Source organism: Zingiber officinale, chromosome 2B, assembly GCF_018446385.1.
Source record: "Zingiber officinale cultivar Zhangliang chromosome 2B, Zo_v1.1, whole genome shotgun sequence".
NCBI lineage: Eukaryota > Viridiplantae > Streptophyta > Magnoliopsida > Zingiberales > Zingiberaceae > Zingiber > Zingiber officinale.
Genome location: NC_055989.1, coordinates 129,279,007 through 129,291,305, shown reverse-complemented (window position 1 = coordinate 129,291,305; position 12,299 = coordinate 129,279,007). Strand labels below are relative to the sequence as shown.

General features: G+C 39.8%; 2 protein-coding genes across 3 annotated transcripts; one reads left to right on the top strand and one right to left on the bottom strand.

The window, feature by feature from the left end:
- Window positions 1–1,985: 1,985 nt before the first annotated feature.
- Window positions 1,986–3,152, bottom strand: LOC122049537 (B-box zinc finger protein 20-like). 2 transcript variants are annotated; one of them, XM_042610907.1, is made up of 3 exons: window positions 2,932–3,152; window positions 2,501–2,850; window positions 1,986–2,449 (listed from the first exon to the last, which is right to left on the bottom strand). In XM_042610907.1, the coding sequence occupies exons 1-3, from the start codon at window positions 3,106–3,108 to the stop codon at window positions 2,149–2,151; spliced, it is 828 nt and encodes a 275-aa protein (XP_042466841.1). In that variant the 5' UTR covers window positions 3,109–3,152; the 3' UTR covers window positions 1,986–2,148. The 2 variants fall into 2 exon arrangements, with proteins under 2 accessions (XP_042466841.1, XP_042466840.1); XM_042610906.1 differs by having other exon boundaries at window positions 1,986–2,424; window positions 2,509–2,850.
- Window positions 3,153–6,620: 3,468 nt separating this feature from the next.
- LOC122048691 lies at window positions 6,621–12,191 on the top strand. Its single transcript, XM_042610225.1, has 4 exons — window positions 6,621–6,972; window positions 8,754–8,764; window positions 8,835–8,900; window positions 11,541–12,191. The coding sequence occupies exons 1-4, from the start codon at window positions 6,621–6,623 to the stop codon at window positions 12,189–12,191; spliced, it is 1,080 nt and encodes a 359-aa protein (XP_042466159.1).
- Window positions 12,192–12,299: the final 108 nt, after the last annotated feature.

The window sequence follows — 12,299 nt, the reverse complement described above, 5'->3', positions numbered from 1 at the left end:
GTCGAAGGCCCGGCGATTCCCGCTGCTCCTTCGTGGCCTATTCGATCATCGCAAACCTCCAGTGTCGCAGATCGCCTGCCCGAATTCGCGTTCCTTCCGCACGAGCTCATTCGCCCTCACCCTTCCTCGCAGCAGGAACAATTCTTTCCGGAGATTCCTTCTCCTTCACCGCCCCATCGTTCATCGAAAACCCCCTTTTCTGATCCCCAGCCACCGTTCGATTTCCTTCCTCACGAGCTCATACCGCATTTCCTTTATTGGCCAGAGGAATCCTTTCCGGAGATTCCTACTCCTTCACAGCCTCGTAGATCATCGCAAACCCCCGCCGCCGATAGCCCGATCCTGTTATCTTTACTTCCCAAGGAGCTAATCCCCGATCCCCTTTTGTCACCGCCAAAGAAATCCCTTCCGGATCTTCCTGTCAAATTCTGCAATCCCAACTTCAGAGTGCCCATACCCCGGAACTTGCCTCCCGGGCCATGGGATCCCGCCGAAGTCTGTCCTGCATTGTCCGATCTTCGGGTCTCCGACGAGGCGGAGATCCTTCCGGACTACATCAGCGATTGGGAAGGTCCTCGAACAGCGCACCCAACGGACGGTCGAAGAAGCGGCTGCAGTTCCAGGCGGAAACGAGAAGCGGGGAGTGCGGCGAATCAGCGATCTGGTTTCGACAATTACTGAAATAAACAACCAAATTTCCACTTTTCAGAGAGAAAGCAAAACGGTAATGATTTGATTTCGATTTTCGAATTTTCTTTCTTCCCTTCTTTGAAGACTTCTTTTATCAAGAAGCTGAGTTAGTACTCTGTTTTTTCAAGCCCTTGCCCTGTTCGTCTGCAGATTGAAGCAGAGTTACACTGTTTCGATTCTTTAATTCATGGAGAACTTTTACTTGTTAAAATTGGAAAACTCGATTGCATAGAGTTATCTATACTTTAATATGGTACATTGGCCTCTAGTTTTGCATCTGCTTCAAGTGATACTGTTCTGCTTCAACCAAACTTTTTGAGTTCCTAAAGTGTTTGCCAAACATTTGAACAATATTACTGTTTCTACAAAATAAATATTGCCATTAACAATCTTTTGATTGCTTGGTCCTAAGTAGACAAATGTATCATTGTATTCCTTTGTTTACTTGAACTAACGGGACAATTAGGTAATATGGTATTTGATCCATTAATTTTTATTGTAAAAAATAACCTCACCTCTAATTTGTAATGTGCTCATGTATCTCCTTGTGAAATAAAACTTGCTATCTATAGAAGGTTAGGATTTGAATGAGGTTGAGTTGGTAGGGAAGCCACTAGTCAACAAAAAGGAAGGGCAACAATACATACAACTCTGGTGTGCTAAAAATGGATGATGATTATATAGCAAAGCACATCAAGAATTGATGGTGACCACATGACAAAACCCCTAAACCCCAACAAAGAGAAAATAATGTAATAAAATAGGATGATAATGCATGTACACGAGTTAAAACCTGATCACTATGTACCATAGTATGCCAACAAATATTCTATTTTAGTTTTACCTTTAGGAGCATTTTGTTTCCTTGACCCGCGAGCTAACCTAAGTTCGTTGCGGGTCAAGGGCCCAAGTGAATCGGTCCATCTAGATCTTACTTTAAATAAGTTGATAAAATTTCAAATAGACTCACTTAAATTGTTTAGATGTACAGACCTAAATAAATTGACGGCCTTAACTTTACATACAGAACTCTAAGCTACATAGGTATTTTGGAAGCTCACTTTCACTGGCTTCAATCAAGCTCAAATTTATTAAAACAATAAATTTTGTTTGATATTTGTTTTCATTTATTTAACGTTGTGAAATTACAGTTTTTCTTATTTGAAATTTGACTACCGCAACTGCAGGGCATTACCACAACTCCTGTTCCCAGGTCTCATGGAAAACTGTGGTCTTCTCTCTTTTTTTGTGTTTTTTTGACCGAATCAGGATCTTAGTCTGAACTAAGTTTGTGATTGGTGTTCCCAAACCGCACATCTTTCAACAAGAAAGTTGGGGAAAGCATATACATTCTTACACTAATTGAGTCTGGAAATTTGAAGCTTTCACAAAGGCACCAGCCAAAACAAGCAATCTCCATGGCACAAGCCATAACCCTAAAAACTAACAGAGTAGAAACTATGTGAGCCAAAAGGCCGGCCATGTTGGTCTATTGGTGAGAGCCGAAGCAGGGGAGATCTGTGGCACCGTGAACTTTTGTTCCTTCCACTGCTCTTGCGCTGCCACCTTGCTCCCTTGACCCGGCTGGTAGTGTCCGGTGCCGGCGATGGAGGCGCCGGCGGGGAGACAAGGTGGAGGGAACTGGGGCACCTGCGGTGCCAACGCTGGGAACTTGTCTGCCGCCGGATACATCCCCCCGCCGTCCGGCCCCGGAAATGGAAGCGAGCCGGTCCCCTGCGCGATAAAAAAACAGTACTCCCTGTGAAAAACAAGATGCAATTTTTAGGGTTAGCCAATCGAGAAAGGGCACCCTCGAACCGTTGCTTCCTCGTCGACGAGCAGGTCCTCGACTCGCCATCCCGGGCACGTCTTGGTTAGGTATTCCGAGATGCTGCTGGTGGCGCGGATGCCGGTGGTGCTGCAGCTGGTGGAAACGTCTGCGACCGATGTGTTATTTTCTCTGCTCACGGACGCGGCCGCCTTGGCCTCTGGTCCGGCGGAGGGAAGGGGGGAGGAAATCGGCATGGCGGAGAGCCGGACGCCGCCGAGGAGGAACCTATTGTGTTTCATGGTGAGACGGTTGACAGCGTGGACGGAGGCGTCGCAGTCGTGGCAAAGAATCGCCCGGTCGTCTTGGCAGAACAAGAACCCTCGCTTCTCCTGCAATTCCCAAAACCGAAACCAACAGAGGGTCAATCAAAACCCAACCTTTCGCCGTCGATCTCAATGGCCGAGGCGGACCTTGCAGATGTCGCAGAGCGGGTGGGACTGGGCGGAGAAGGAGAAGCGGCGGTGCTTGCCGGCGACCTTGTTCGCGCGATGGACCCGCTGGTCGCAGGCGTCGCAGAGCGCGGCCTCGTCGGCGCAGCAGAACACCGAGGCTTCTTCTTTGAGGCACACGACGCAGAGTATCTTCATCGCGCTCCCTTCGCCGTCTTCGACGCCGAGGAGGATATGAATGGGAGCTCGGAGCTTTGGAAACCATGCTGGAATTTTTTAAGATTTTTTTTTTGATAATTAATAATGTTTTAAGATTTGTTTTTAATGGAAGATGCATCAGACTTGCTCTTCCACTAATTATTTATAAAAATATTTATAATCTCTTCTCCTCTATACTTTTCAAATTCCTCATGTTTCTTATTTCTCAATGCTCATATTAAAATAAATCAAATTGATTAATGATTGTGTTAGATTCTAATGTGAGAGTTTAAATAATGATACTATTGAATTGATAAAGATATTTCAAAGTGAAATTTGGCTTAGTGTTAGCGCAAATGAAATTTCATTTGGTGGTGTTTTAGATTTGTGTAATGGGGTTATAGATAAAAGTTATTGGTGCGTCCTTAGGTCATGGGTGACACAATATGAGTTTTTATTTTAATATCTAATGTGATCGTATGAATAGGCGTCCCAAATTGTGAGAGAAATTTAAACATTATATATATATATATACACACATTAAAATATTAAAATTAAACTTTATTTTATAAATACAATTAAAATTCCAAATAATTTTAATGTGAAATAGATTATTTTTAATGAATATAATTAACTCTCATAAGAATTTTATTTTTGACAAAAATAAACAAGAGCTATAATGTCATAAGTTGACTTGCAAATTTTAAAATAAAAAAAGAATACATATTTCAACAAGTCAACAAAATAATATTTTGACTTGCATGTGGTGAAAAGTGCATTGAATGACTATATTATATTTGTGGTATTTTTATTATATTTTTCATTGATCATTTTTCTTACTAGTATCATGTGCAATGAATTTTGAATTTTATATTTTTTTCCAAAAGAATTATAAATACATAAATATGAGATAGATGAATACCATTTTTACCATATAAACATTTAATATTTCTTATAAATGAGAAGAACAAAATGTAAAAATATTTAAAATGTTTTTTTTAAAATTCCTAATCAACACATTATCTTAGAATAATTAACTGTTTTTTCTTACAAAATTTACTATAAGGAATATTCAAACAATGAAAAAAATTGCTAAAATAATTGAAATTTTAATTAAATTTAAATCCACTTAGAATTACAAAAATCCTTACATATTTCTATATATTTTATCCCACAAATTTGATATCTTAGAACTTAAATATCTAAGGTCAAAATTACACCCTTAAATAAAATAATATTTAGGATGTATTTGTAATGATAACCACTAGGCAAGCACAAACTTTGAGGAAGCATCTCTAAACTTTATAGTTTCAAGGAACAAAAGGTCATTCTAAGTGATTAGCCACTTCCTTTAATGATACGAATTGTGCCTAAAACACAAAGAATCTTTTTTTAAGTTAGAGTTGAAGTCCATTTATTATCTTTCTTTTTTAAAAAGCAAATATTGAAATATTGCATGTTATTAACTTATTTGTTTTGACATTAAGATCATTGAATAGTAGTTTAACATTTAGATTATCGAAATGAATGAGAATGGATAAGGATCGGATCATCGGGACCAATGAATTGTGAGTATAATAAGTAGAAAACAAGTGGCTTCCATAGTTAGACATCTTAACAATAATGTCAAATAAAATAAGATAGAAAAGGTACCTTTGACATGTTCTTATTTGTCATATAATGCTTATTCATCTCTTTAGATTTATTTAGTTAGTCTTTTTGTGAAACAACTGTCTCCTAACATCATTCTCACGACAAGATTTACGACGCATACTCGTAGTTCACATGTGAACGACTTAACTGATAGAATATCATAAAAATTGGAACCAGGAAACCACATTGAAGTTCCAGGATATACAAATCTCAAAACTGAGCTAAACAGTGTAAATTGGAGTTGATGGCTCCAATCCTTAAGCACATAACAACTCAAGAAGATAATTTCATAGCATGCTCTCAGATTCCCGGATAGTGTGCTATGCTTTCATCCCGTCTCCTCAGCTATTCCAGCCCACGTATTTTATTGGATCTTTGGTGGCATCTCTCTCACCCGCACCATTTAAATTGTGAGTCCACAGACTAGGCAAGTATATTCTACTAGTGAGTACAAAAAATAAATGGTAAGGACAGGAGTTAGGAAAAAAAATAAAACATAATATGGAGCATTAAATTTCATACACATAATAAAAAAAGCTTATGCATAACTTAGTGGGGGACAAATATGGCACAAATGTGGTAATCATCATTAGAGCACATTCATTTGGTTCATGATCATGCAACTAGGTTGTCCATTCATTTCATTATCATTCATGTTTAGAAAAACCCTCGATGGAGCTCATCCTAGGGCATCAATCCTGTATTATCACCACATGTTCACTTGCCCCTACTATTATTAACTTTCATGGAATAGAACATTTAGAGCCACATGCATCACATACAGGTACCATAACTGATGAGCATATTTAGTTTAACTTCGATAAAACGAGAGGTATAAAACGAGAGGTAAGATTTAAACTCGATATTGGCAAGATTAAGAAACATGAATTAAGCACCAAAAAGAAAGATGTAAGTCCTTTAGCGAATCCTCCCTATGCTCCACATGAATGAACCAAAGAAGACAAGGACATGCCATAGTTACCAATTTAGTAAAGTTAATACTGCTAAGACCTCTTTCACCATTGAAATTCCTAAGGAACCCGTAGGAGTCAAAGAAGACTACATACATGAAATTGCAGCCAACATTCATTGAAACCGAAACCCAAATCTCCAAGCTATCTAGATTAAACCAGCACACATGGAAAGCATCCGCAAGCAATGATGGTATCAAATCCAAATTACCAAAATAGGAGGTTAACACTCGCTTTAATTCTAGCAACTCTCTCTGACTCAAATTCGAGATAAAACAGACACCAATCTGTTCAGATTAACTAACACATATTGTAAACATCGGCAAGTAAACATAGTATCAAAAATCTGAATCTTTGTTATAACAAGCTAGAACACATCAAAGAATGAGTTACTAACTATTAAATCTGTCCAAAACCTCATCCAACACGAAGGAGACAAGTACAACTCCAGACTCGAATCGAAATTACCCAAATTCTGTCCCACTTCACTATCAAAAGAGTTTAACATCGAATATAGACTCCCAATTCTCAAATCAAATCTGTCCAGTAACGTTCCGATTCTGTAGCAATAGGCAAGAACACATCAAAACTCAATTCCCGTTCTACCAATCTGTACTAGAAGTCCGGAACCATCATGAAAATAAAGCGACCACGGAGACAAATCCTCCATCCACTCAAATCTGTTACATCATCCTCCATTACAACAAGAAAGAAACAAGTATCAGGTCACGATAAGGAAATCATTAACCAAAATCCCAATCTTCCTAAATCTGTCCGGAAATTTGAAGGTATCATGAGCAACAAGGGCAACATTCAGAAACCGATCCAATACTTCCAAAATCTATCCCATTGTCCGTAGGTATCATGAACAACAAGTACCACACCGAAATGAATCAAAAACCTCCAAATCTCCAAGACAAAACGAAAGAAACCACAGGAAGAAGCAAGGACATCAACGGAAAACGTTTTGCAGCCTACTCATCCTCCGGGACACCACAGAATGTCTCCCCTACCTTACCGAATCCATACTTACATAAGGGAATGCACTTGCCTTTTCCTTCTTCGTGCCGCTGTCGGGAGCCCTCGCCCAATCGATATCGTGCCAGCGGTAAGTGGTCGAAGGTCTCTGCAACCGGTCGTGATATCCTCGGAGAGATCGTCGGCGTGGAGCCGACGCCTGGCCGTAACGATGGAGAGCTCGGGTCGAAGGCGGCGGAGACGGGGAGGAAGAAGAGGAGCGGTGATTCGAATGGAGGAAATCAGGGGTGAGAATTTAGACCTAGTTAAAGCTTTTATAGTTAATTGATTCTAACCGAATTTATTTAGATGTTAAAAGTTTAATACATCTATCCTCTTATATATCCTTTAATTTATTTTATATTTGGATGTTAAGAGTTTAATAGATTTTTCCTCTTAAAATATATTAAATTCATTTTAAATCTTAATTTTTCTAAAAAATCATTTTTTTAAAAAATTTTAAATTAATTTTTCTAGTTAATGTCTATTATTTTATTTTACCTTGATTTACAGTTTGCTCATTTAATTGTTGTACTTGACTTAACTCACTCAACCAAAATTAATTCAATTTACACAATTCTAAATGACAGACCTTATTTTTGTCATTATTTTTTATATCAAATAATTTCGCTTTACATGATTCTAAAGTTTATTCTCAAATCATTCTAAAGTTTATTCTCAAATCATCTTACTATAGGATTTTCTATTACGACTTTTTTTTTTCATACAAAATACATACCCTAACTCTAATAGTGTATTAAGATATGAATGGCTTCAACTGCTATGATCTTGTCCTAAAGTCGAAGTGACGGAAAGTTAAAGATGTAGTACTCATGTTGACCTCATGTGGATTTTGCATGGACCTGTAACATAAATTACATCAGTGACGAGCCAGGAAAGGGGTCATTGACGTTAGCCCTCCGACGCTCAAGTCAGTCACCGACGATGAGGAACAAAGTGGAGCAACAAGAATACTGTAGCGCAAACAGTAAATATCGCATACCCCATCGATATTTGGACCCCCTTTATATAGAGCTCCGGTAGTGTGCGTGCATGCTTCCCAAGATGAGCATGCATATCAAAGCTTTCCCTGAAAATACTTGTCAGTAAAGTGTCTCTGGCACAGTACCTTAATAGGTCGAGCATATCTCTGAAGTAACAGTAGAATCTTCCACCGTACGATCTTTTGGCAGCCCATACCCGGTGTAGGCGGCATCAATTCCCAAAAGGATGTTGATGGATATCAATGTACTGTACCGTTAGACCGAGCGGGTTGACCGCTCGGCCGTCTATTCGCCGCTCTGGTACCCCGTCCGGTCGGCAAGAACCTTGGTATTCCTTGTCTGCTTAAACGAAGTTCTACTCTGCCACTGTCATCCACTCGTTGACCGTCTTAATTTTGATCTCCTTTGACTTTCATCGTGATAGCAGAATGAGATCCTTCATCATCACCGCATCATAACCTATTTAAGTAGATTAGAAAGGAAGGATGTGTTTGAATTTTTTTGTTTAAGAGAGCTTATTAAATGATTTTTATTGTCAAGATTTTCAATTAATTTTAGATTAAATCTTCTTAGATATATATATTTAACTTTATATATATAAATTATCTGTTTTTTTTTAAATTATTCACTTTGTCTACTTGAATGAAATGAAAAAAATATTTATATTTATTAAATATTTAAGTTTTATCTTATTGGAATCAGTAGAATTCTTTTGGAGGGAAACAAAATTCTTTCATTTGTGAAGTTAATTTGAGATATAAATTGAAGACAATAAATTAATTAAAAATGACGGAAAAAGTGGAAAGTCAAAAACAAACCTTCTTCATCGCCTGGCCATGGCCATGCACTCTTTTTTTAGTTTCATGCAAACACCTCGACAATCTATTCCAAGCAACCAACAAATAAGCATCGGATCAGGAAGGAGGAGGAGATCCTGGATAAGACGGAGGAACACACGCCATTTCTTCCTTTCTGCAATCCAATTCTGTCCACAAAACAGATGTGGCACAGGTTTGTTTTTTCATGAATTTCCTGATGCACACTGTTCGTAAATCTTTTCCTTTTCCTTTCTCTTCTGCAGGATTTTGGGACGGCGGAGGAGAGGATCTCTGTCTCGGAGAGGCTCCGACCTCTCGACGCAAAGGAGGTTTAGAAAAACGACCCTGTGGACTGGGACTGCATCAATGGCACCTCTGTCGTCTTCAAGCCTGGCCTATCTGAGAGATCCATCTATCCCTCTTCCTCCACAGTCGGTGTGTTTTCAGAGATTTATAATCTGTTCATATATAAATCGACACGAACTGAAATTTGATGAACATATCAGATAGAGTATTTGGATCGGAGTGCAGCACGAGGCAGGTTTATACAGAAGGTGCAAGAGAAGTAGCTCTTTCAGTCGTCCATGGAATCAATATAATGGCTAGAAGCCTAGAACAATCGAACAGTCAATTCATTGTTTAAACATTCATAAAAAATTATTTGTTTTTTTTATGGACAAACAAGCAGTGGAGAAACATACACCATGAATGGAATAACCGCGCATCGCAGGTGTCATCGTCGAACAATCGGTTGAAGGAAGGCTGCCATATCAACAGAAGCTTGCTTACGCTAGGAACAATTTGATTCTCAAACTGAGGTTACAGATATGGAGTTTGCATGATTTCTTTTGTTCCCGTCTTTGCTGATCGATGTCTTGCTGAGCAGCAAAGGGAGAGGCGGGGACGTCCGGTTTAGGGATTCCAAGTCTACGAGGATACTGCAGCCCTTCTTGGGAGGCAGCGCTAGGACAGCCATTGTTTGCACGATGAGCCCTGTGTAAGAAGAAGAACATGGGGAGAGTGTAAGAAATAATATGAAAATAATAAAATTTATTATTTATTAATATTTGTCTTAAGAAGTATAATGTTTAAAAATTATTTGGTTAATTGATTAATTAATAAATAATAGAATTATTCTAATAATTATAACAGAATTATTAGAATAATCTAAGTATTAATTTGATTTGATTTGGTGATTTAATCCGATCCATTCTGATAATTTTTTTTTTATCTCTTTTGCCCCTGACAAACTTAACAGGAGATCTTTGACGTTGAGTTTGCTTGCTAACTTATTGAAACGTTGTCTGGATAATGACTTAGTAAAGATATCAGCGATTTGATATTCAGCAGAAATATAAGAGACAGATAACTGCTGAGTTGTCACACACGTTCACGAATAAAATGAAAATCAATTTTCACATGTTTTGTACGAGCATGAAAGATTGGATTTGCTATTAGATATGTTGCTCTAATATTGTCGCAACAAATTTTTTGTGCAATATTTGATGCAAGATAAAGTTCAGAGAGAAGTGATTGAAGACAAATAATTTCTGATGTTGTATTTGCTATAACTTTATATTCTGCCTCAGTGCTTGAACGAGATATTGTAGGTTACTTTTTCGAATTCCATGAGATAAGATTTCGTCCAAGAAATATTACATATCCACTAGTAGAGCGTCTATCTTCAGGAGAACTTACCCAATCCACATCACTATATGCATGTAAATCTCAAGACGATTGACGATATAAAAGAAGACCATGTAGAATAGTAACTTTAAGATAGCGAAGTATTCTTTTTACATTATCCCAATTTTGTTTAGTTGGAGCATGCATGAATTGACAAGCACGATTTACCGCAAAAGTAATATCAGGGCATGTGATAGTAACATATTGTAAGGCTCCAACAATACTTCTATAAATCTGTGGATTAGACAGAGCATGAGAGGATGAAGTTGGAGAGTTGTTTATAGCAATTGGTGTAGAGACCGGACGTACTCCATCCATTTTGGCTCTTTGAAGAAGTCCAACAATGTATTTGCTCTGAGAGAGAAGATAGCCATTTTCATGTGGAATAAGCTCAATACCAAGAAAAAAATGAGCAATACCCAAATCTCGAGTAGAAAATTCTTGTTTGATAAGACTTAATAAAGTTGTGATACCCTTGTGATCATTGCCGATTATTAGAATGTCGTCCACATAAATAAGAAAAAAATATCATAGATCCATCATTGTATTTGTGAAATAGAGATGAGTCAGTCTTTGATCCAGAAAATCCTTGAGCTTATAACCAATTAGATAGTCGATGAAACCATGCACGAGGAGTTTGTCGAAGGCAATATAAGAATTTTTTAAGTTGGCAAACATGAGATGGAAATTCTGGATGAATGAACTCAAGTGGTTGCTCCATAAATACAGTTTCCTCAAGATGACCATGGAGAAACACATTTGAAATGTCCAATTGTCGTACAGACCAATTAGAACTAATATCTATTGATAATAATAGTATGACAGATGTAATTTTGATGACTGGCTAAAAGTGTTATTAAAGTCAATACCTGGTTGTTGACTAAATCCTTTAGTTACAAGTCAAGCTTTAATTTGTGCCGTTCAAGAGAACTATCAGCTCGATGCTTAAGACGGAATACCCATTTAGAACCCACAACATTCATTGAGGGAGTGTGCGAAACTAAACTTCATGTTTCATTTCGAAGAAGTACATCAAATTCTGTAGCCATTGCACCACGCAAGTTTGGATCCTTGCTTGCTTCTGTAAAACAAGTTGGTTCAATAGATTTTGAAGAGACCACTAAAGCTCGTGGAAAGGGATATCGAGTTGTATTTGGTGGGCAACGCTCATAAATATCACTAATGGGAAGTGATGCGGATATATGAGGATGGCTCAGATGTAATTAGGGAGGGGAGAAAGGGTAGTTTGGTCTTTTGGCATAAGAAGGGTTTTTGTTTTAAAGGGATCACTGTTCATCTTCAAAAGGTGGCGGTGGGGGGCTTGTTTTGAGGGGAGCGCCGCCACCGAGCACAAGGGAGAAGGAGCGTTTTTCTCTCCGCCGCCAAGCATAGGAGGAGGTCTGGCCGCTTCTCCTCTCCTCCTCTCCTCTCGCCTGCAGAGATCTTCGGTCGCCGCTTCCCATCTCACGCACAACCTCCACGCGACGTCGCCTCCGCCGCTAGCGGGCCTCCTGTCACCATCTCCACACGCTACAGCCACTTCCGGCGGACGCCGTAGTCAACAGGCGCCGCCGACTTCGCGTCCAGCAGGCGCAGCCGCCTCTGGCGGGTGCCAAGGCTTCCTCCAGAGGCTTCCAGCACCTCCCGCTATCGCGTCCGACGGGTGTAGCCGCCCCCGGCGAGCGCCAAGGCTTCCTCCAACGGCTGTTGGTGCTCCTCCAACGGCTGCCGGTGCTCCCCGCTGCTACTACCGCCTCCAGCGGCTGCGGATACTACCACCGACACCTCCAGCAGCCGCCGACATCGCCCTCCAGAGGCTGCCGCCACCGGCATCTCCCGCTACAGCTACTGCCGTAGCCGCCTCCGGCGTCCACTGCCACAGCCGCCGACAACTCCTGGCAGCAGTCGTCACACTCCGAGCATCCGCCGTCTGAGGGCTCAGGTATCGTATTATGCCTATATTCCGCCCTGTGAGCCGAGAGTGTGTTCGGCCTTCGTGCCGCTCTTGTATCCCGGCCTGTGAGCCGATGGAGTGTTCGGCC

What these genes read in the sequence shown, in the direction of transcription:
- LOC122048691 (XM_042610225.1), top strand. Translation starts at nt 6,621, where the DNA reads ATGAATCAAAAACCTCCAAATCTCCAAGACAAAACGAAAGAAACCACA. An exon ending in GACCTCTCGACGCAAAGGAG is followed by an intron (nt 8,901 to 11,540) that starts GTTTAGAAAAAC and finishes TTTGTTTTAAAG; the next exon opens with GGATCACTGTTCATCTTCAA.
- LOC122049537 (XM_042610907.1), bottom strand. Translation starts at nt 3,108, where the DNA reads ATGAAGATACTCTGCGTCGTGTGCCTCAAAGAAGAAGCCTCGGTGTTC. An exon ending in CGCTCTGCGACATCTGCAAG is followed by an intron (nt 2,851 to 2,931) that starts GTCCGCCTCGGC and finishes TGGGAATTGCAG; the next exon opens with GAGAAGCGAGGGTTCTTGTT. An exon ending in GAGGAAGCAACGGTTCGAGG is followed by an intron (nt 2,450 to 2,500) that starts GTGCCCTTTCTC and finishes TGTTTTTCACAG; the next exon opens with GGAGTACTGTTTTTTTATCG.